The sequence below is a fragment of the Mirounga leonina genome, unplaced genomic scaffold (assembly GCF_011800145.1).
Source record: "Mirounga leonina isolate KUSES-001 unplaced genomic scaffold, KU_Mleo_1.0 Mir_53, whole genome shotgun sequence".
Lineage (NCBI taxonomy): Eukaryota > Metazoa > Chordata > Mammalia > Carnivora > Phocidae > Mirounga > Mirounga leonina.
The window spans coordinates 21,304,586-21,329,158 of NW_023270807.1; the positions used below are offsets into that span (position 1 = coordinate 21,304,586).

The following is a 24,573-nucleotide window of genomic DNA, read 5'->3' on the forward strand; positions in this document are numbered from 1 at the left end:
ATTACCAAAGTAATACTACAAATATACTGTTATAGCTATTTGAGAATAATTTAACTGAGCATATGTGCATATATGTATATACAGTCATATACCTAGTCTGAAAAATTATGAAAATACTGATGCCAATTATTTCCTCTCAAGTGAAAAAGAACAAGTGAGATAATTTTCCATCCTTATCATTTTTGCTATTTTAAAAATTTCTTTGTTGTTTGGGCAGATTAAGAAGATATTTAATTCATGGATTGTTGCTTTATCCATTTAACAGTGGATTATTTATTAAAAACACAAAAACCAGTTTTGGCAATTAAAAACAACATAAGGAATCATGTAATCCACCAACATTTTACATCTGATATTCTTAGAGTCTCAGCGTATGACATACTTACATTTTTGTATCCCTCTTAAATAAAGAGCCAAATCAGTAGAAACTAACATCACAAGTTTAATATATTTTAAAATATAGAAATATATTTAAACAGCACATTTGAAGAATCATATAATAGACTTCCGTTTCTTATTCTTACAATGGTACACTATTTATTTAAAAATATATTACTTAATGTACCCCCCAATATAGTTATTATCAAATTTTCTTTGATAAACTGTATTTTAAAACAACATTGTAATATACCTGAATTACAAACAAAAACCATAATATTTTTGAAGCTATTTCTGATATAAGTTTTATTTGAAAAGTCCAAAAATGTGATTAATAAATGGTGCTTTATGAATATTTTAGATGAGCTGTAAATAAGCTTAACCGTGGAGCCACCATAAATTGCAAGTAATCCATCTAAATGTCATTCTTCCGAAAGTTAATGTGTGTTAAAGAAAAGCCTTAGAAGGCAAAGAAAGAAAATAAATTAATTTCAGAGGGAAGAATACACATGCATATACACACAACAGAACCTTCCCATTTGGAATTATTTGTGCTTGGAGGAAGGTTTACAAAATCCTCTTACAAAATAAGGTTTTCATTGAGCTCGTTCTCAAAGATATGAAAAATGGATTTCAGCTGTTCTTTCGAAATGGCAATTCTGTCAAAGCCATTCTGGGATTTTTGGTAATTTCCTTCACTTTAGTTTCAGTGCTTTTACCCTAAATAAAATCCCTTGCATCACATCAATCAGCAAACTCAGTTATAAAGGAGAGCTAAAGAAAATGGCTCTGTCGGCATCTTTGCGCGCTATGTTTTATGAATGCAGTGACTCTTGTCTGTGGGGAGGGAAGTAGAGCGCATGTAAATGTTTCTTTATTTTGGACTGTTTTTAAATCTGAAAAAAATCTGCAGCAGTAGTGTTCTAGATAATAGGCAGACATGATTTATTTGAGGTAAGAAGGTTGTACTACAATTTTTTAGTGTTAACTTGGAAAGTTATGGACACAGGCTCAAGCCTGTCTCCACAGAATTCCTGAAGCTTTGAGCGCTTTGCAAAATCTACAATACACAAGCCAAGAAGGAACATGCTCCTCCAGTTACACCAACTCTGTTAAAGCAAACAGTTATAACAATTATGTGTAATCTTTCAGCCTCTATGTTCTGCCTACAGCTTATTTATTCAAATCCAGGTCAACATTTCACTTTATCTAATGAAGCAGAAACTCTGAAAGAAAAATTGTGTTTATCCAAGCATTTTTGTTTGGGTTTTTTTTTTTTTTTTTAGTTTTATTTCTAAATAAATATCCTATCAGTTTTCACTGGCACAACATAACCAAATGCATTCAATCTCCTTCACCAGTGATTAACATGCAAAGGAGTTCTGACTAATTTCAGAACATTATAAAAAAATCGTATTAGAAAAAATGTTGAAATGGAATTGAATTGGACTTAGCATAGCCCATTGAAAGTTACACCAGGCTATCTATTGTGTAACAGACCTATGAAATAGATTTTATTGATAAGGCATCCACAAAGGAGAATATATACCTTTAAATAAATAAAAGTGACTATATACACAATATTGTACATAGGTACAGAGATGAAATGAACCAGACTAATTTTATGAAATTCCCTTCTTGTCTGAAAGCATACTTTTTATTATAGTCATAAACCTTAATACAGATCTTCTTCTTGTTACCATTACTACTTAACATCAGTGGCAGCCACATGAGCGCACTACCATATTTCTGTATTTTTTCAAAATGACATTGGAGCTGTCGTCAAAGTACAGCACGGAGATGGCATTTAATTTGGTTGGAGCACAACAAGGCTTTGGTACGTGGTCAGGAAACATCAGATGAACCTGGGAAAGAAACACATGTTTTGTTTTTTTAAGAAACAAGATAGACACTTTGTCTACAGCTTTCAAATAATATTCTTGTTTTGTCACACTATCAGGCACACCCTTAACTATCACTCTTCTATTTATGTTCAATGGCTGAGTTGGGGGTTGGGGACTGGTAGTGAAGGATGTATTTTTAAGCATTAACACCTAGAGTCAACTCACCAGTTCTAATTATGTGTTGGGGCCTTGAAAAATATTCTACCAAATAAGGAAAACTCCTTCTACGGAATATTCGGTGGAAATTTTCCTGGGGGAAAGAACATGGCAACTAGCACTGAGTTGCTTTTGGTTAAAACAATTACTTCTATCTACTTCATGAGAAATACAAAAGTTATAAATGCAAATCAATGCAGGGACACAATGAGACTATAGAAAAATTTGAATCTAAGAATTATCTTTTAAAGGGCAAACAATAAATCATAAAAGTTACACCAACTCTTAATTTTCCACAGTAAAGGATACATAAAAATCACAGCAAAGTGAACTCCAGGTATAATCCAAAACTTGTTTTAAAGCAATGACTTCAACTCTTCTCTACAGAATTTTTTACCAGACTGGCTGGAGTTTAATATCCTTTTACTTTCCTTCTCTCCTAGACAAGTGCCAAAAAGCACGTTCGGCTAAATCAGAAGTACGGAGCCTCGATATTTTACAAATTGAATATCACTCTCTTCCAAAAGCCTCAAAAGGTAGCTGTACACTGAAAGTGAAATGCTTAAGCAAAGGGTTTATTCTCATTTTGATCAGACTGGCAGTCTGCCTATGATTTGCGATCATTGAGCAAGGAGCCAGAACATGGTTCCCCCTTTCCCACCCACCTACCCTGGCCCTTCCCCCAAAGGAGTTTATGGGAAGTCCCACTGATGAGTCCTAAGGGATCCACAAAAAGCCTCTTAGAGTTTTGGCTGCACAATGTCCTGGCTGAAATGATATAGGAGCCCTGCATGTGGACAGAAACAGCAGGAAAAATGAGGTGATCTGACATGAACTTGAAATTTCCTAAGACCTCACAAAACTAAAAGTTGGATAGTTTCTACAAATTTCAGATGCAGCTTGTGTCCCTCATCAGCTTGATCTTCCATAACCCACACATACATGATTGATAACCCCTTGTTTCAATGACCTTGGCAGCTTCGCAAAGCAATCGTTCTGAAAAAAAAAAAATGGATTGTTCTTGAATGGTTTCTCAAACATATTAGTCACAAATATGCTTTCCTTTAGCAACAAACATGCCTGTCTTCTTGTTTCATGTACTTCACAGAACAAACGTACAGAGTGCACAATGCCAGGAAAAAAAAAAAAAATCAAACTTCCCATGTATGCTTCAAGTTTTGCAATTACTTATGTCCCATATCCCAGGACAGTGAGGCAGAGCAGGGTCTTGTTCCAAGTCCCCATCAGATGTTTTGGGTTTTTTTTAATGTTTGTTTTTTGACACTGCCTTCTAGACTACAGCCCTAAAAGCTGACAATACGTGGTTATATATTCATAAGAAAAAAGAAAAAGAAAAATGAGAGGGAGAGTGTTTTGACAGAGTTTTTTCAATAATTAAGCATTGCTTAGCCTGAGGCAACCTTTGATACATTAGATACATATTTAATGAAGCAGAAGTCTGCTTTCTGAGTCATTGAGATGACAATATAAGGAGGCAAAGAATTTTCTGAGATATTAAGTGTCATTCCTCTATAAGCTAAGAGTGGCTGTAGCTTTGACCCTATGGAAAGACGGTGACCATGGCTATTCTTCCAAGGATTGAAACAGCTGCATTTGTCTCTCTGTGCTTGCCTTTTGGGTCATCATGAATCCCCATAGGCAAGGCTAGACGGCTAGCGTTCACAGAGATTCTTTTTACTGGAAGAAGTTGGAATACAACACACCCATCCTTGAAAAGCTCCCCATCCCCCAGAAATGAGATCCTGTATCAAGAAGTACTTCTATTTATAGATATAGCAAAGATGAAAGCATAACAAATCTTAAAATTTCCCCAGGAACTTCCTCTATACTTTGCATATGGCACAGAAGTAGGCAATCTCATTGGTCAAGAATAAGAAGAAGAATATTTATAAATGACCGCCTTTCAAAATATGCATTTGTTTTATCTCTCTGTTTGTCTTTACTCCAAGGTTATTTCCAGAGTTTTTGGCAACACCCACGCTCTAGTTGCCATAGACGTGCATCTTTGCTGTCTCTTTTCCAGTACCTATGATGTCCAGACCAGAAAACATCAAGTCATTCAAGGATTTAATCTGTCAATTTATATATACCATTCCTTATTCAGAAGAAAACTGGGATAGTCTTTCCATCAGCTTTAAATTTTAAATTAATTCTGAAAAAAAAAATAACCTCAAGAGTCAACCCACAAATTCTAATAGTTCAGTTTTTTTTGTTGATCATAAACAAGACTTACCCACAAAGATAGATTATTTTTTCCTTATGGCTACTACTTTCCTACTGCCATTCACCAAATAGCTACTTCTGTTACTAAGTCTTGAATCTAAAACAATTTATCCTCTTCCTTCTATCTCGATGACATATAGTTAAAATGTTCATATTAACCAAAACATTAATTCAGAATTTTATCACATGGTCTATTGCACCTTCTAGGAGCCTCTCACTTAGTCTTCCAGAGATTGTACCTCTGCCCGATCAGTAAGTCCCACACCATAAGGCAGGTATGTCAGACTCTCAAGAGCTTTCATGAGCTCATTAGATACAGTACAACCATTTAGAGAACACAAAATCAACATTTCATTATTGTTTTCACAAAAATAAGCCCAGGTTATTAGAGATTAAATCACTGCTAAATTCCTGAATGAGGAAAGGAAAAAATGAAGATGAAATGCCACCTTAAAGATTATAAAAAATATAAGGATCATGAAATAGAAATGAATCTTCTACTTATTTATATTCTACTTGAAGAAGTTTCATAATACTAAAGTATGTTGTGGAACATTCTTAAATAATTAGAGTAAAAGCCCTCAGATGAAATTCAATAAGGACATTAGTCAATGTTTTTGCAGTGATTACTAATGAATTGCTAGGTTAGAAATAGCCCCTGGGAACCTGTGTGGTTAATCATATTGCATAGTGAAGAAATCAGTACAGACTGACCACTTCATGTGGTTACTCCAATTTTCCTAACTGAATCCTTCCCCATTCTGGAATCAGGACTATTCTTTAAACCAGCCTGAATTTCCTGACTATACCCACAATTGTTACTTTGGCTCTAAAAAAAAAGTACCAAAAGGGCTTTAAAGAAAAAAATAATGCATTTATAGCTATAAATGGATGCTTTCCTTTAAAATAACGTTTATATGATGCTTGTATCAAAAACCATTTTCAATTCTATGAAGACAAAGCATACCAGAGTCTGAACTATGGCATGGTTGGTGGCATTCATGTGAGCATTGAGTGGAAAAGAACATTCTCCATCACAATAAAATGCAGCATATCCTTCTGGTGCTATAATCCAGTCCTAGAATGCACACACACAAAAAAAGAAAGAGAAAAAAAAAGAAAAAGAATAAAAGAAATCACCAAAATAAAAATAAAGTAATTCTTAAATAATACCCACATTTAGTCTGGCTAGGTTTCTCTTCTTCATCCAACAATTATTCTAACAAGACAGCCACCCTCAAGCCCTTAATTTATTTTTAAGTTGAAGTTTACAACACAAGTATAAATATTTTCACAAGAAATTGCCCTCTGTAATTTCTCCCAAGAGGTTGCTATGTAGGATATTCATAGTATGCATTAATTCATGTATTCATGAATAAAACCATAATCATTAAATAGCATTGTAAATATTGTTTAAACAGGAAATGATGAACTCTGGAAAGTTCAAGCTAACCAGAAAGGAAAAGAAGAATAAACTTAATTGAGATAATTCCCATTACTTCTTAATAACTCACTCCTGGTTTTAGAAGCCTGACAACGTCCAAAAGCTTTAATATTTGTTCCTTTTACTGTTTTTCTTTCCATTCACGTGTTAACTTTATAGTCTCTTTGGATGAAATGAATTGGAGCAAATTCTTGAGAACTGCGTATGAAATTTTGGGGGAAGCCAAAAAATGGGCATAGGTTGCCCTGATTTTTTTTTCCCCAAGAAGTAAAACTTATTGAATGAATTGTGTTGAAAGTTTATCATAAAATTTTAAAATGCTTACATTTTATATTATTTTTCAATGGGATAGCCCAAATTCAATTCTGCGAATCCATTGTAATAGGATAATGTAGTCTAAAGACTTCAATTTAAAGTACCAATCCATAAAGACATTAAAAACTATTTTGGTTAGGGCGCCTGGGTGGCTCAGTTGGTTAAGCGACTGCCTTCGGCTCAGGTCATGATCCCGGAGTCCCGGGATCGAGTCCCGCATCGGGCTCCCTGCTCAGCAGGGAGCCTGCTTCTCCCTCTGACCCTTCCCCCCTCTCATGTGCTCTCTGTCTCTCTCATTCTCTCTGTCTCAAATAAATAAATAAAATCTTAAAAAAAAAAAAAAAACTATTTTGGTTAAATCCTCCTCCTCACCCTGTTTGGGAAGCATATGGAAAAGACAGCGATAAAACTTTTAGGTTCGGGGAAAAAAAAATTTTTTTCTGTAGCTCTACTTTATAACAGACATTGTAGTCAAGGATTCTATTTCCTAGCCCTAGAGTTTGAGGCCTTGGGGGCAAATGGAATTGCTCAAGTTAATCTGAAAAAATGGTATTAAAATTAAAACTTTGGGATATTTAAACAGCACCTTTTCCCACCTTCTAAATATCATAGGGTTACATTTCTTCTTCAGCATAGTTGTTTTTTACTGTAAACCTTAATAATGATGTTTCAATGGTGGGAGGATAATGGGGAAATAAAAATGATGTGGATAACCCATATACTGAACAGTCATATCAAAAATAATTGGTTAGTGTACTGGAAAAATTACTAACAAAGATTACGAGTAACTCCAGATTTATAATAAAAGAGAAAAGAAACACCTAAGTTGACTGATTGTCCTTACCTGCCATCCCAGATCCCGGAAACTCACATAGAGTTCATGCTTCTTACAGGCTTGTTTTTGTTCACTTGTATTATAATCTGAAGATAAAAATCAGATTTTAAACAAATGTCAGCCTATCAGTATCCTATTATTTCTTTTGTGAGATCACTGATAAAATTAAAAAGCTGTATTTGATGTTGTAAAATATGAACTTGAATCTTAAAGCTAGAGCCACTTAACTAACCACGTGAACTGTAGGCAAATCACTTGTCCGGAGTTTCTTCTTCTGTAAAATGGAGTCGATACCATTTACCTTGTGAGGTTCTGACAAGAATTTGGTTAGACTCCCTGTTTTATGGTGCACAATCTGATGCCTGTCATTCATTGAGTACTGGCTGCTCAATGAATGCTCATTTATCAATTAATTCACACTATAGTAGTACTTAATATATTTCATATATTAAATATTCATGCAATATTTTTTAACATCTTCCATGAGGCAGACCCTGGGAAAGTACCAACTGGAATCTTACAGAGTTGATTTTATTTTAATAAATATATTAAACTCAGAATACTCAAAGTTGAACTTTTGATTCTTCCCCCAAAACCTGTCCAACATGTAGACCCTTCCATTTTTGACTGATGGCAGCTTTCCCAGCAAAGACAGAGAAACAGAAATAGAGAGAGAGAGAGAGAGAAAGCCAAAATATGCTGTTTTTTCCTCTTACTCTCACATCCAATCTATCAAGAAATCCTACACATTCTACCTTCAAATAGGTCCAAAACCCACCTACTCTTACCACCTCCATGACTATTCCTGGTCCAAGCTGCCATCATCTTTCCCCTGAATCATTGCAATATTCTCATTGCTAATTCTCCTTGTTTCTGTTCTTGCTCATCTACAACAAAGCAGTCAAGTAGACCTTCTAACAAGTAACTCAAATTATATCACTGCCCAGCAAGAAGTCCCACTGGGTTTCCCTGTAGCACTAAGATTGAAATATCCTCTGTGGTTTACAAGGCCCTATCTGATTTGACCCCATTACCTCTTTGACTCATTTCCCACTACTCTCCCTCTCTGTCGCTCCATTCTGGCCATGACACTGCCTTGCTGTTTTCCACCCAGCTCAGCTTCCTCCCACCCTCACTCTTCCCTCTCCTCCTAATGCTTTTCCCTTGGATATATATATACACAGCTAACGCCTATAGCTTTTCCAACTTTTCATTAAAGCATCATCTTGTCAGTGAATCCTTCACTAACTACCCTATTTAAGACTGCAACTCCCACTAAGGTATTCCTGATCTCCCTCACCTTGCTCTTATTTTTTTTCCACTTCATTTATTGTTTAATATGTCAACCCTTTTACTCATTTATTATGCACATTTCTTCTTTTCTGTTTCCTCCCCCTAGAGTGTCAGCACTACAAGGTCAAAAATCTTAGTTGGTTCTGTTTGGTTTACTGAATATATCCCAAGTTTCAGAAACAGTCTCTGACACACAGTAGGTACTCAATAAATATTTGAGGAATTAATAAATGAATTCCTCAATGTGTTCCACAAATGACTGGAAGGAAAGGAAATACATTATTTCCTTTACATATTTTAGAATACAATCTGAAAAACCCATAACCTTTTATAATTGTTTAAAAGAATTAAGGCTAGGGTTGCCTGGGTGGCACAGTGGGTTAAGCGCCCAACTTGTGGTTTCAGCTCAGGTGGTGACCTCAGGATCATGAATTCGAGGCCTGCGTCAGGCTCTGTGCTGAGTGTGCAGCCTGCTTAACATTCTCTCTCTCCCTCTCCTTCTGCCCCTCCCCCACCCTCTTGCTTGCTCCTAAAAAAAAAAAAAAAAAAAATTAAGGATTAAAGGAGAGCCTCAATATTGCATCTGGACTAAAGTAATACTAAAGAAACACAGAGCTTTACAGAAAATCTCTGTTGTCGGGGCGCCTGGGTGGCTCAGTTGGTTAAGCGACCGCCTTCGGCTCAGGTCATGATTCTGGAGTCCCGGGATCGAGTCCCATATCGGGCTACCTGCTCAGCGGGGAGTCTGCTTCTCCCTCTCCCGCTCCCCCCTCTTGTGCTCTTTGTCTCTCTCACTCTCTCTCTCAAATAAATAAATAAATAATTTAAAAAAAAATTTGAAATCTTTGAAAAAAAAAAAGAAAATCTGTTGTCTTCTTTGGCGTTTGTTCACACTTTATACAAACAGCATTCTAAAAGCTAACCCATTTTTATTATTTCCAATACGAAATACAAAAGAGGAAAAAATATAGGGTTAGGGAGCAAAATAACTTATCCTCAAAGAAGACAGCTAATCTTTTCTTCTAGGAATAACTACTACGTTAACTCTGACAGTCTTCTCTGTCAAATCAATGTAGCAGTTTACTCAGCAGAGTAGTGTGTCCTAAGATGTCACCTTCCAGCTTAATTATCCTCAGCCTCTAATGAAAACATAGGCACCTCAAAAATCCATGGAGCCTGTCTTAGAGGGTCTTGTCATCCACCTCTCACAGCTACTTCAAGTAATTCTTTATTTAATTTCTGCCTAGAAAACAAAATAATGATTAAATATTGAACTCAGACTTTTTTACTTCTAGGTCAGAGTTATTCCTGCTGTGCAATTAGCTTTATTAAAACAAATTAAGTATGTAGATAATGACGGAAAATGGAGAAAGAGAATTTATTTGGAATGCAACACTCTTATTCTTTAGGTAAACTTTTTCCCTGATCAGAATGGCGCAAGGAGTTAATTTTGTCCAGGCGATGGACAAGCATATGGTAACACTAAGTACAATAACATTAAATGGATAAGTTCTCTGTATCATTTTTAGGGAAAAGAAATTATTGATTCTGGTGTTAGTTTGATTATGTAAACTTTTTGAAATTTAGAGGGAAAAAAGTCAGCTATGCATTAGACCAGGGGTCAGGAACTTTTTTTTTTTTTTTTTTTAAAGATAGTAAGTATTTTAGTCTAAGTAGTCTTCTTCCCTTGCAATGACTCCACTTTGCCGCTATAACGTGAAAGCAGTCATAGACTATGTAAATGGATGGATACGGCTATATTCCAATAAAACTTTACTTCCGGATGCTAAAATTTGAATTTCATATGATTTCTATGGGAAACAAAATGTTATCCTTCCTCTGAGTCTTTTTCAAACATTTAAAAATGTAAAAACCATTCTTAGCAACTGTGTCATACCAACACAGGCCGCCGGGCCTTGCTTCACCAGCCCCTGCATTAGACAATAATGGGAATATTTATTCATTCATCCTTGTCTTAATTAAAAACACTGAATGTGAATAAAGACATTGTGCCCAATAACACATACAAGTATATATAAAAAGCCATAAACTACGTATATGGTTACACGAATTCCATGTTTATAAAAAAAGAAAGTAAAACTTAAAAGTCAAAATAGATCTGTTCCATCTATGCAGGTTTTCATACAGGCTAAGTGATGTATATAATGTAACATCACATAAAGGTAACGAGCAATGGAATTTATAATAGAATCTGATTCCAAGAGTCTGATTTCATAGAGCATTAGGACCATATGCTTATTCTGTCAGAAATAAAAATTAATGCATGAGTGAAATAAATGTTGTACCCAAACCAGCAAAGTCTGCAGTTAGGTTTACTATAAATGGTTGGCAGAATAAACTAAAGGAGGAAGGGCAAGGAAATTAAATTTACATCTCTAAAAAATAGTGATTGATAGCCCCTCGAAAATTAAAATGAAATGGACATAATACTACCTACTACAGATTACCCTGCCCAGAAATGAATTCTAACAGAAATTACTAAAATGTTCTGGTGCTACAAGGACACTAGAAAAGCATGCTGACATTCCTCAACCATAATGCAGATATTCCAAATGCAGCATTTCTTTGTTTTGTCTTTTAATGGTAACACTATTGGGAAACCAGGGCCAAAATATTGGAAGTATTGCTAAATACTTAACACAAACTTCTTTATGATCAATTTCTGCAAACAGCTTTTCTTAAAAACTTTTAAGAAGTTATTTTGTCTTAGAAAAAAATTGTGAAAAAAACATACATAAAGGTTAAAAAACCTGAACTCTACATGGGAGTTCAAAGGTCTGTCCACCAGTCCCTGAAAACAACCAACCAAATAAATAAACATGGGTTAGTTTAGCAATGAAGTTGGGGGGGAAAAAAAATTTAAATCCAGACAACTCCATATACCAATATGGGTTTCATTTTTTATTGTTTAAATCTAATATTGGCTTAAGAGATGAAATGTAGATATATCTAGAAAATAAAAGAAAAAAATCCAAAATAGAATTTAACATTTAAACATGTCAAAAGCTTAAAGAAGCCAAATATGATGAGATACTGTGTTTCAAAACAAAAGAAGTGTTAGCATTCTCATGCTCAGTTCCCAACAGAAAAAGGAGACAAAGGAAGTTAGCACCTAAGCATTGGGATTTTCGCTAATTTATAGAAAATGGAAATGACAACTGAATGAAGGTGTAAGAGGTAAAGAAGCAGGAATAAAGCTATAATAAACTATTTAATAATGTAAATTTTGATATGGCCCTGGGGGTAGAGAAATTCAGGATAAACCCCAAACACATAACAATCCCTTCAAAGATGAGGGATTTAAAAATGCTACTACTGGGGCGCCTGGATGGCTGTCATTAAGCGTCTGCCTTCGGCTCAGGTCATGGTCCCAGGGTCCTGGGATCGAGTCCCACATCGGGCTCCCTGCTCTGGGGGAAGCTTGCTTCTCCCTCTCCCACTCCCCCTGCTTGTGTTCCCTCTCTAGCTGTGTCTCTGTCAAATAAATAAATAAAATCTTTAAAAAAATAAAATAAAATAAAAATGCTACTACTATTCTATCTTAATCACCATCTTCCATATCCAGTGAATTCCTTGATTGAATTTATGAACAACCCACTAAGAGTTACTGTTATTGATTTGTGTAGGAATAACTGTATTTGTCTATGTGTAGAAATGTCTGACACAGAACAGATACCACAAAATAATAACTATCTGGTATGTTTGCTTAACTCTGCTTAGCAAAGTGTCTATGTGGATGATCCAGCTAATATCTTCATCTTTGAGCTTACTGACAAAAAACTGTCCACAAACCTGAGTTTCCAACTGCTTACCAGACATCTCTAAATAAAAGCTTCCTGGATGCCTCCTACTCACTATTTTTACTTCTGACCTTATACTCTTAAGATGCTCACTACTGGGTTCCCTGGGTGGCTCAGTCAGTTAAGTGGCTGCCTTTGGTTCAGGTCATGGTCCCAGGGTCCTGGGATCGAGCCCCACATTGGGCTCCCTGCTTAGCAGTGATCCTGCTTCTCCCTCTGCCTGCTGCTCCCCCAGCTTGTGCTCTCTCTCTCTCTGTCAAATAGATGAATAAAATCTTAAAAAAAAAAAAAAATGCTCACTACTTGTCATCTAGTGGCCCAAGTAAGAACATTTGGCAAGTTTCTTGATGTTCTTTCTTTCTCCCTCATGTCCTACTTTAAATTGGTCCACAAAGCCCACTGACTGACTCATTTTTAGTCTAGATAACCTGTTAGAAACCCTTTGCTCTCTTGGTTACCTCATACTTCCTCAACATCCTCTTCCAGTAACTTTGTCCTAGGATAACAATTCACCCCTGCTCCCCTCCTCCATCTCTGACCATAAGTCTCTGTCTCTTTTATGGAATTGCTTTTTCTCCTTGCCTATACTTAAAGGACTAATCCTCCCATGGGAGGCTTCATTCCTGATTTTTTTCTTTTACTTTATTTTCTATGGCACTGCCAAGTCCTATGCTTCATCTTAGCTCATATCCATATCTTTTTCCTATACCTTCCACTTATTCTTGATACTCCCAAACCAGAGTCCTGTCTCATCACCACCTGCTGGTCCCACCCACATGCTTTGGTTTCCATTTCCCTTTCTTCAATGTATAATCTTCACTGCTTGGAGTGTTGGATTAGATTCCTAATCATTATTTGGGCTTTCAGTTTCCTCTCTCGGCATCCCATCCTTCACTCTGATGCCAAATTTAACTTTTTAAAATGCATATCTGATTATGGCACTCCTTTTTCCAATTGCCTACATGAAGACACCATAGTTCCTTATTATTGCACACCTTAGTCTTTATAATTTGGTTCCTGCATACTTTTCTAGCTTTTCTCACACCTCTCTCACAAGAAAACTTGCATGCCCAGCTATTTAACATGGATACATAGCTCTGTAACTGCACATCAGTCTAAAATGGCCTCACCCACCCTTCCATTTCTGGAAAATGTCTATTCTTTCTCATATAAGTCTCTCAAGAAGTCTTTGGAGCCATTCCTAGGTGCTGCTTAGGTGCTCTATCCTTCCTACTATTGAGTACCTTATACCTACTCTAATAGAATTGACCTCTTAATAATTACTAATGCTCATGTCTTTCCTATTGTCTGTGGGAGTGCTTTTTAAGAAGCAAGATCCTTAGCTATCCATCTTTTATCAGCATATAGTTAATACTGTGCTTATCACACAATGGATGCTCGTTTAATATTGAATAAATCTATTTTACAGTAAATCATGCCCAGATATATTCTCTCTAGACAGAGACTTGGCAACAGACACAATGCATTAATGTCTATTGACACATTTATTTTATATTATATAATTAATTGCTCAGGTAGATTAGTTAAAACCTCTGATTAGTTAAATTAGTTAAAACCTCTAATATCCTTCTTGCTTCTGAAGTCTCAAAGGCCAAGAAATTCCAAAGGTAAAGAAATACCAGGAGTATTGGTACTTTTTAGGAAGAGAGCTTCTACTTTTCTCTGATGTAACAGTCTGAACTATTTATGTACCAGTTCTGAAAAACCAAACCATATGAACTCATTTAAGAAGTAACAACAATAATGGCTAACACTAAATAAGCATGCACCACTGTTCTTAGTTCTTTACACATATTAATTCATTTAATCCTCACAACTCATGTAATCTCATCCTAGGGGGCAGATACTATTAACATTCTCACTTTACAGATGAAGACACAGAGGCAGAAAAAGGTGACATTTTGTCCAAGATTATACAAATAAGAAGTGGTGGGCCCAGGATTAAATGACAAAATGATAAATAGATGATAGATAAATAAATGTACAGGTAGATAATATAGACACCAAAATTGCTGTTTTAGGAGGGATTTCCAAAATTTTTGTGTGATTCAGGGCACAAGTAACAGTTTTTAGTGTTAATTATTATAGAAATCAAATGGATCAGAAACATTCTCACATGTGCAGCCTTGTAAGATTTTCACTGCAGCCTTGATCTTGAGAGCCCCAATTTGGAAACAACCAAAATGTCTTTTAAGAGTGACATGACCAAATAAACTCTGACAGAAGCACTGTTGACTATATTGCAACCATTAAAAAGAGTGAGGTCACTCAATTTGAAAGATGGCAGAGACATATTTAAAAAAAAAATCCATAAAACCAACTCTATTACATTCTGGAAAAGTAAAAACTATGAGGACAATAAAAAGATCAGTCATCGCTAAGGGGAGGGAGGAATGAATAGCCAGAGGAAGGAGGATTTTGAGGGCAGTGAAAGTACTCTGTATGATACCACAATGATGGATACATGTCATTATACATTTGTCCAAACCCACAGAATGTACAACACCAAGAGTGAACCCTAATGTAAACTATGAACTTCAGACAATTATGGATTCATCCTTGTGATTCATCCTTGGTAAGAAAGGCACCATTCTGATGAGTAATGTTGATAATGGGGGAGGCTAAGCATTGCGGGGCAGGGGTATATGGGAAATCTTTGTACCTTCCTCTCAATTTTGTTGTGAATCTAAAATTGCTCTAAAAAAGAGTCTTTAAAAATACATGAGATATATCATTTATGTAATTAAACACACATAATAAAAATATATTCTCCAAAAGAGATGTATATATGGGGGAAAAGGTTTGCAAGTATAGGTACCATGTTGATCTAATTGTATCAGAGTAACCTATCTCAAAAGGATTTAGGTGATCAAGAGAGAACTTTAGTATTATTAAATATTTTCTTTTTTTTTTTTGAAGATTTTATTTATTCACTTGAGACACAGAGAGAGAGAGAGAGAGCATGAGCAGGGAGAGAGGCAGAGGGAGAGGGAGAAGCAGGCTCCCTGCTGAGCCAGGAGCCTGATGTGGGGCTCGATCCCAGAACCCTGGGATCATGATTTGAGCTGAAGACAGATGCTTAACCATCTGAGCCACCCAGGCACCCCAGAACTTTAGTATTATTGATGATTTGATTATCGTTAAGTAATGAAAATATGTATTAATTATATGATATAAAACATTCTAAAGAAATCATTATAATTAATTGTTCTTTCTGATTTTGATTAACATCTGTTTGTCCAAGTGGCATGAGTTTATGTTATATATATTAGGCAAAAGATACTACTTATCAGAGTTGAGGATAAGTAGAGAATGTCTCCATTTTAATGACTTTTTGAAAGACTTGGCCTAAGAAATCACCATGGTTTCAGGTAGGGTCATTAAGGATTGGCTTCACTTTCAACAATCCCTAATATCCAGCACACAATCAGCAATCTTTGCAAGCAGTTCTGCAGCGAACCAGGACTTGCCATTTGTCTTATTAATTCTTCCAAATTCTTAATACTCTATTCTTTTCAGCACTCATATAGTCCTTAGAAGAGCGTCTTGCTCTCAGTAGATTCTTTAAGACCTTATCAATCTAGTACATAAAGCCTTTTTAAGCTAACAAAAAAATTAGCTATTACCTCCATTTCCTTTCCTCCACACCCAAATTCAAGTAAACATCTATTATGCTGCCTCCTCATGAAAGAGGCAATATCTCACACAATATGTTTGCTCAACCTCCTTGCCAAAAATCTCAAGAGGAACAAAGAAGGACAGTTTCTGCTGAAAATCTGGGGGCAGTGTTTCTGTGTATATTCACCTGAAAGGGGAATTTAGTTTTTTCCATTCAGCAGACACATTAATTTATTTAACAAGTTCCTGTTTTGTGCTAGACATTGTTCTAGGCTTTTCCATAGGAGTATAGAAGAACAAAGGATCATTGAGAGTTGGAAGGCAAGACTCTTTGAAACAGGAAAGAAATTGGGTAGAGAAAGCAAGAATGACCTGGGTTTTAATTCTCCTGCACTAACTGAGACTTTCGACATTTGACACATGCTTTGCAGAAAAAAATGCAATCAGGCAAACATCTAATACAACCCTCTTCCCCCCCACAGGCTTCTCTCTTAGCAGTGTAGTCTTCAAACAGTATTTTATTGTAAAGGCTTAGTACTATTGCAGCATTTATTATTTATATTTGAATAATTTTAAAATTTCACTGGCATTTCAAGTTTCCTAAGTATCAAATTTTGTGTTTATATTAGCATTCCCTTTCCTTAAGCCCCTGTCTGTTAGGCCAAATCCTATGAGACTTTTTCCCCGTCTGCTTGATTACTACCTATTGAAAGGTTATGTCTCATAGACACAAACCAGCTACTTTCTTTCTTATTATCAAAATATGGACATGCTCCAAAACTATCTACCACATATTTCACAGAAATGGCTGCCAATGACAAACTTTTTAAAAAGAAAATATTGGTCTATATTAGAATAATTTTGTACTCTAAATGGTGTTAGGAAACTGGTGAAAAGTTACATGATTTCTGCTCCATGTGTTTTATTAATCTCTAGTTATAGAAGTACATTTGTTACTTGTGGTCAGAAAGAGAAGATAAATAGAGTTCACCAATAGGGAAAAGGACTTTGATGATTTCAGTCTCTGGAACGCCTCTGCCACAGTCCTTATGAGCTCCAATAATAAGTATGCGACTTACACTTTTCCCTTTGTAATTTCCTCAAAAATTATTCACTATTCTATTCATGGTTTAACAAAACTTTTTCTTAATGCAGTCCGCTACATCAAATTAAAAACATTTCAAGCAATTTCAGAACCATTCTACATGAAAAGAAAAATATACAACTTTGACAGGCTAGTATTTACAAGGAAGAAAAGGTCTTAGAAAGTTATTTTTCTCCATCTTTCATATTAAGCAATTATAATTTTTGCCAAACTAAATATCTTATGAAGATCTTTATAAAATAGCTTTGTAACAAGGCACTAATATCATGTTTTACTTTCAAGTGAAAAATATGGTTAAACTTATTTGTTGGGAAAACTATTTTAAAACATTATATATAGCATGTAATTCAGTAAATGTAATTTCATATAGAAATCTTCCCCATTTCTGTTACTAAATACATCAAATAGACTTCTATCTAACATGATTGTCCTGGTGCCCATATTTTAGGAAGATTCCAATGAATTCCAGTTTAGTATTTTTGTTGAGAGTTCCAGGTGCAAAAAAAAAAAAAATTATATATATATATATATATATATATATATAGTTATAGTTATGAATATATAAATATATATATAACTATTTTTTTGTTTTATTTATAATCATTCTTACCTAACATTCATACACACTTGAATAATAAAAAAATTGCAGTATGATTTTTCAGTTTCAAGTGACTGGGGAAAAAAATGAAGATTTCAGGAATAATGGCAAATACTGTCTGAATGTGTCTTTTTGGAAGAGTAAAGCATTCTAATTTGCTTGAATACCATATGCAGGGATCGTGTCTGTTTTGTTCACCAGCTCATCCACTGGGCCTGGCAAGTACACTGCATATGGTGGCCATTAACATAGAACACATATTTTTCAAATGAACAAACATATTGTACTAAGTTGGGATGTTCTAGGATAAACTTTCCCCTTCAAACAGATTTATTTTTTAGAGATAAAGAAAATTTCTTGAAATAAAATAGCCATCATTTTCATCTAAGAACAGCTTATGAAGATCTGTTTGCAGCCTGGACTAAACAAGGTACTTATTGGTATAAATAAAATGATTCAATAATTTCAGATTTTGGCAGTTAGATTCATTCAGATTGTACTTTTATCTCCTCTTTTATCAATTGATAGATTAAATTGTGAGCACATTAGGATCATTGTGCATCTGTAATATTTTGTTACTAGATTTTATACACATATGTGTACATACACACACACACATAAAGTAGATTATCTAGATAACAGTCTTCCAAATAATTAATGGAAATGTAAATATTACCTCAATTTCCGTATAATCTCTGCTGCTTTTATTGTCAGAGAAAATGGAAACTGCATGATTCACATGTATCGTCTTAAGTACTAAAGAAATCTCTTTATGTTGAATTTACCTGTTGCCCATCGATGTTTGAGAGGCCCCGAAGAAGTCAACTCAGCAAGTTGTGTAGTTGAGTTTTGGCTAGACTTTGTTGATGTAGCCATTTCATAATTTTATTACTGCCAGCTTGATTTTAATTTGAACTGAATCTTTCAACATACAAAGGCAAGTCATGTATATTTTGAAATGAATTACTGAGTGATTCACTGATGAAACATTCTGAGGATGTTCGAAGCATTGCCGGATGATTTAATAGACCAAACAAAGGTATAGCCAGAGGGTAAATTTATTGTGGCTACTTGATTTGCAACATATGACCCCATAACTCTCTGTGCACAAGGGTTGCTCTGGCTTTATCTTACCTCCAACACTGGACATTCTGGAGGAGTCCTGATGAGAGCTGGATTTATTGCGGTGTTGATTTTTCCGTTTGTTAGCTGCTCTCACGGATCGAAGAAGTACCTCGCTTGCCTTGAAGAAGGCCACCATGAACGGTTGTTTTGACTGAGGCCCATGTCTTCCCACAAGACCAGCGGATTTTACATTGATACTGCGTCCTAGAACAGAAAGCACAAGCGCTTGGTTTACGAGAAAGAAAGTTTACCTGATGTGAATGAATTCTGAGGGTGCTTTGAAAAAGTAACATTACTTTTTAAAACATTATCAGAATGTTTTCCTTGCAGGCCAAAGATTTTTATAAACACTGAAAGCTTGCCGTTACAGACAATTATCCATGCTTGGTTTTACATTTTGCATCATTCTTCACCACAGAACGCCCTCGGGCTTCGTTCACTAACTGATCCTTCTCAGACCTGGAAGTCAGCAGTATTTTAAATGGAAAGGCTTCACTACCATCAGCCTGGAAATGTCCACATTAAATAACAATTTCAAAAATATTAGCTATGGGCTCTTCTGCATTAAATGCCCTATAATTTTCCTCTAAGTGATAAAAGCTGAATGGCTGCCTGGCTGTTTCCACTTTTTCCAGCTTTTTCAAGCCTTGCAAGTGTTAATTAGTGCTGATAGCCTTCCCCCTTCACCTCTGGCCTGTGCCCAGCAAACTTGACAAAGTTATGCTCTACGTAAAGCTCTTCACAGGTCATTCTAGAAGCCCCTGCTGGAGATGGAGTTTTGCTTTAAATTCCAGTTCCTTCTCAACACAAAGTATTTTGAAGTAATCATGGCAGTTTCAGAGTTCCTCCCTCTCTGAGTTTGGACACACCTGAATGTTTACTGAAAGGATTTCAAAACTTGTTAACCAACCTGGAAACTCTAAGAAAGAAAAGTTCCAGATGAGTTTGGAGACTCACTTTTGTCTCTAAACCAGTGTGCATCCCAGACCCTTCCGAGCCATCGGGGTGGTTGTGTATCAGAGAATGATTGCAACCGGAGCCTGCGCAGGAATGCGTTAGAGGTCAAGGTGTCCTAGAGGCTAGAAATAGATGTTGATAAAAACCTCTCCCATTGGGTAGTAATAATAATACTTACAGTAATGCCAAAGGTATTTGGAGCACTTGCTATGGATGTGCTAGGTATTTTTCTAAGTGTTTTCCATGCGATATTTAATTTAATTCTACAAATACTCTAGGAGTTAGGTATTACTATTTTCCCCTTTCTACAATTCACTGTTGTTATGCTCTTCTAATTAAAAAATCACTGAAAATTATATATAATATATAAATAAAATAATAGAAAATAAAAATAGAAAATAAAATATATATTATGTTATATACATATAATCACTGGCTGATATGTAGTTCCATGAAAATCGCCCAAGGAGGATGAACTATTTAGCCTTAGGTTGTAAATTTAGTTGAGAATTACTAAAAACTCATGGAAAGTTTCTACTCTAGATACAGAAGTTACCAATATTTTAAGAGTAATATATAATGTGGTTTGAAATATGTGCATGATTGACTCTACCTTGCCCCCTGAGAGATGTGCATGTTTTCTTAAAATATTTATTCAGTAAAGACTGTGGAGTAACCTCAGTCCATTATAAGACCTAACCCACCTTAGAAGAAAGAAAAGGAAAACAAGTCCTTGAAACGGCATCAATGGCATTTTAGCAAATAAACTCTTGCTCTTAACAAAATTTATTTTGGCAGCATAAACACTTTTGTGTATACTTGTATTGTGCAGAGACCTTCTACCGTCAGAAAAGGAGACTGTGTCATGTGAGGTTGTGCAGCTGTTGGGAGTGACACAGAGGTCCTTTAAATGTGGAGGTATTGGTTAAAAAAAGAAGAAAAAAAAAAAAAAAAAGACTGTGCGCTAATCCAAGCAGCATCCGTGTCCTCATCGATTGTCCTACAACGTATCGGAAAACTCGTTCCATTCCCACAATTATTAAAAGGGTATCTGCCTCACAAACGCCACTACCATCCGTCCTCCCGAAGAAAGAACTTACAAATAATCAAGGCAGTAAACCTTAAACAAATAAACACATAGGTTTCTCTTTTAAATGCAAACTTACGGTGGCTCTCTGCCAGAGTCTATATTTCTTAGAAAAACTCTATCACTGGCATAAATGAAAGAGGCAGTTTGATTTGTGGTCAGAGCAGTTTCCATTCTACTTCCACTGTAACAAATGTATTAATTCAGCTCAGACTTCCTCCTTCTGGCAGCCCTTTTGCTGTAAAAAGAGAAATTAGAAGTTCCAGCCAAATACCATACCTTGAACTGACCCACTTCAATACATAAACACTTTTACAACATGTTTATTCAGGTGTAGCACTTGAAATTGGTTTAAGATGTTTCCAGTGACAGAGAGCTCAGCAAAAGAAAAAAAAAAAAAAAAGAACTGAGAAACTTGACTGTTACGGAAAAGAATAACTGGCGATCTGTTCTCAAAAAAAAATTTTTCTCTCTTAGAGTACAACATAAAATGTATTTGTTGCGCGTTTACTTTGATTTTTTAATGAAGTGTTAATTTAACAGGAACTAAATTTTTACTTGTATACATCGATGACTGCAGAAATCATTTTTAATATATGATCTCTCTAATACTAAAATAGGTTGCCACAAGATGTTCACAAATGGAATAGAGGTAAAATTAGTTTTCCATTCATTACAACACACACTGCCCCTTTTATAATTAAATAAGCACTTAACGCAAAGTTCCAAGTTTCCTTGGGTTTGCAAGAGAGTTTCTTTTACTATCATCCTAAAACTTTCAATATTGTCACTTTTATCTGTGGAGAAATAATACTGCTCTAAAGATTTATGTTCTGAAAATTGTAAAGATGTGTGTATGTTACAATTATGGGTTTCTTGGGCTTTACAAAGGTGGATATTGTGTGTGAAGCAAAGTACTCTTCAAACCAATGTGAACTCCCTTTAAAATAACTTTTGATATTATTAAGTTTCCTCTCAGTTTCCTTTTTACTTCAGCAATGAGGTGACTAGTAAGATTCCATAAGTTAATGCTTGCTCAGTTACTCTTGGTCTTGAGCTCCACCAAGAGAACATTAACTATGTGACCTGCTCCTTAAGACACAATATACCTGTACTGATTATGTGAACTAAACCTTTTGAATGGCTGAGCAGTTGTTTTCGCTAAAAGTGTTAATAGGAACCCAGGCTATATTGCATGTATTGAAAATAGTAAGTCTTTTATAAAATTGATTCGAATATGTTGCATTTTATTAGTAAATGTACAGTATGCTTTAGATACTGCAAATGTACAAAGTGGCCATACCTAAAACATTTTGATTCAGGAAAATTATAGGTAGGTGTGTATCACCATGGTTTTATTTTTCAAAGGTGATCCTTATGTTTGATTTCTAATTAAAACTTATAGACATATAAGGATTAAGGATTGAATATACCGTGAAAATGGAAATGGGGTTGAGTAATGAAAAGAATATTAAATAGAAGGGTGATGAGCTTGAACCCAGGCTTCATCCCCTTAGGATTTAGACATGCCTAGGCATAGCTAGGACATTGCTAGGTTTAATTCACCAAGCACAGAGTATAGAACAACATCATGGGAAAGAACTCATCCTAAGAAAAAGGTGAACCCAGAATGTATAAATTCAGAACAATGCCCCAGGGTGTTTAGGGAAAAGAAACAATTTGAGCAGCAAATATATGGGTATATTATTTCTTAGTTTTATTAACTACAGAGTGAGTAAAGATGGGCTTTAGGATGATATCTTCCAAAGAAATGATTATTCTTTTCACACAAAAATCAAGAGGGAAATATCTGAGGCTGGGGTTCTAACCTGCTCAATTTTGTCATTACTGAAGCTGGAGATTGGAGACTTCCAGACCTGCCACTCTGACCTTCATGCCTTTGTCTAAGCACGGGGGTCAAGATATTGTATTCACATGTGCCTAAGGGCACAACTAACTATTTGAAATTTACAGTCATTGAGAAGGTAGAGTGGCAAACAAAAGATCTATCCCAAACCTACTAGTTTTGTATTTCAGACCATTCTTTTTGGAAAATGTGACTTTCAAAATGTTCATTTCTTTAAAAAGAGCGTTATTAAAGGAGGCTCTGACATAAAGCAGCTCTTTAAAGGCATGTTGATATTATAAGGATAAGTGGTTCCAAATATGAGCATTTAATTTCCCTGCAGAATACACAGTTTGAAAAGCATTCATTTGAGGATTTACCAGTCTAAATGTTGATACCGCTCTAAGATGTTTGCATAAATTCCAGTTTGTTTTTTTCTCCTATAAACCCACAGTAATTGACTGCATAACCCAAAACACCTGGGATGGAACTTGTGCCTAAATTACCTTTCCTTCATTTCAAAAAAGACTCTTGCAGCATCCTTTATGGACTATTTCATAGAAGACAAACCAGTGCATTGTTTCTCATCCACATATCCTCCTGATCTGCATTTACTTTCAATCTGTGATTAAATTTGATTCTGGTGCTCTTAAATTATAGTTTCTCTGACTCTAAATTATACTGGAATTTTACCCTTTTTAGAAACAGATGATTTAAAATGTGCAGAATTCTCTACCCAGCATACAGACTAAATCATCTTTATATCAGATTTTAAGGAATATAGGGAAGGCAGAATTTTGTCTATTTAAATTCCACATATATTTTAACTCAAATTAACTTAAATTAAGCATGTTGTAATCTAGCTATAAATTTCAACTCTGTTACAATTTGATAACATTTCCATAGTTTCTAGTTTTATAGTAAAAACACTGGCCTATTGCCAGATATAAGCACATGGATTTGCAGTATCACAAACAGAATTTTATGTTTGTGCTCAAAACTTTCTTATTTTCAAGATGGTTTACATTGCTTATAATCTCAAACAAAAGCAAGGAGAAGCTGGGATTTTAAACTATTTCAGTGATACTGGAAATTCATAGTTAAGAGGTTGCTGGAAAAGCTTTGAACTTTAGAATGCAAGGTAGTAAGATCTTTGATTCTTCAAAGTAATTCTGGGACTCTAATAAGCTGGGCTCTTCATGCAATGCCTTTGCTAGATGGCTCTGTTCTCTTTTTTATACTGACATTTAAAAGAGTAAATTAAAAATAACCACTTTATTTTATATTAAATATTATATATTTATAATTATATATTCATTATGAAAAGGTATGAAAAACAAAAGAAAGGACAAATGTCATAATGTATGTGAATTGGATAGGACTCTGTGGCTGATAGTGAAAGAGAGAAGACACATCAGAGGTCTGAAATCCATGGAAGGCAACTGGGAACCATATCCTGACACAGTGACATAAAACTAGGAGTTGAGAATTATCTGCAGACAAGAAATGCGGTTACAATTCCTGGAAACACAGCAGTAGAAGAATTCCATTTTCCTCTATGACTGGGGTGTGTGAAGGTTAAAGAAGTTTAAAGGGGGAAGATAGTTTTTAAAGAGTTGAAATTTGGGGGGCGCCTGGGTGGCTCAGTCAGTTAACTTGTTTCAGCTCAGGACATGATCTTAGGGTCGTGAGATCAAGCCCTGCGTCAGGCTCCATGCTAGGCATGGAGCCTGCTTAAGATTCTCTCTCTCCCTCTCCCTCTCTTTCTGCCCTCCCTCCTCCCCCTCTCCTTTTCTTAAAAGAAAATTTTTTTAAAGACTTGAAAT

At 35.4% G+C, this 24,573-nt stretch overlaps 1 protein-coding gene across 1 annotated transcript in view; it reads right to left on the reverse strand.

The window, feature by feature from the left end:
- Positions 1-249: 249 nt before the first annotated feature.
- Positions 250-24,573, reverse strand: part of BMP5 (bone morphogenetic protein 5) — a 115,175-nt gene continuing 90,851 nt past the window's right edge. The window contains exons 4-7 of the mRNA XM_034991577.1: positions 18,867-19,061; positions 7,286-7,362; positions 5,650-5,760; positions 250-2,243 (exon numbers count right to left, since the gene is read on the reverse strand). Of these exons, the coding sequence (XP_034847468.1) occupies positions 2,094-2,243; positions 5,650-5,760; positions 7,286-7,362; positions 18,867-19,061 (533 nt within the window). The 3' untranslated portion in view covers positions 250-2,093. The remainder of the gene's footprint in view (positions 2,244-5,649; positions 5,761-7,285; positions 7,363-18,866; positions 19,062-24,573) is intronic.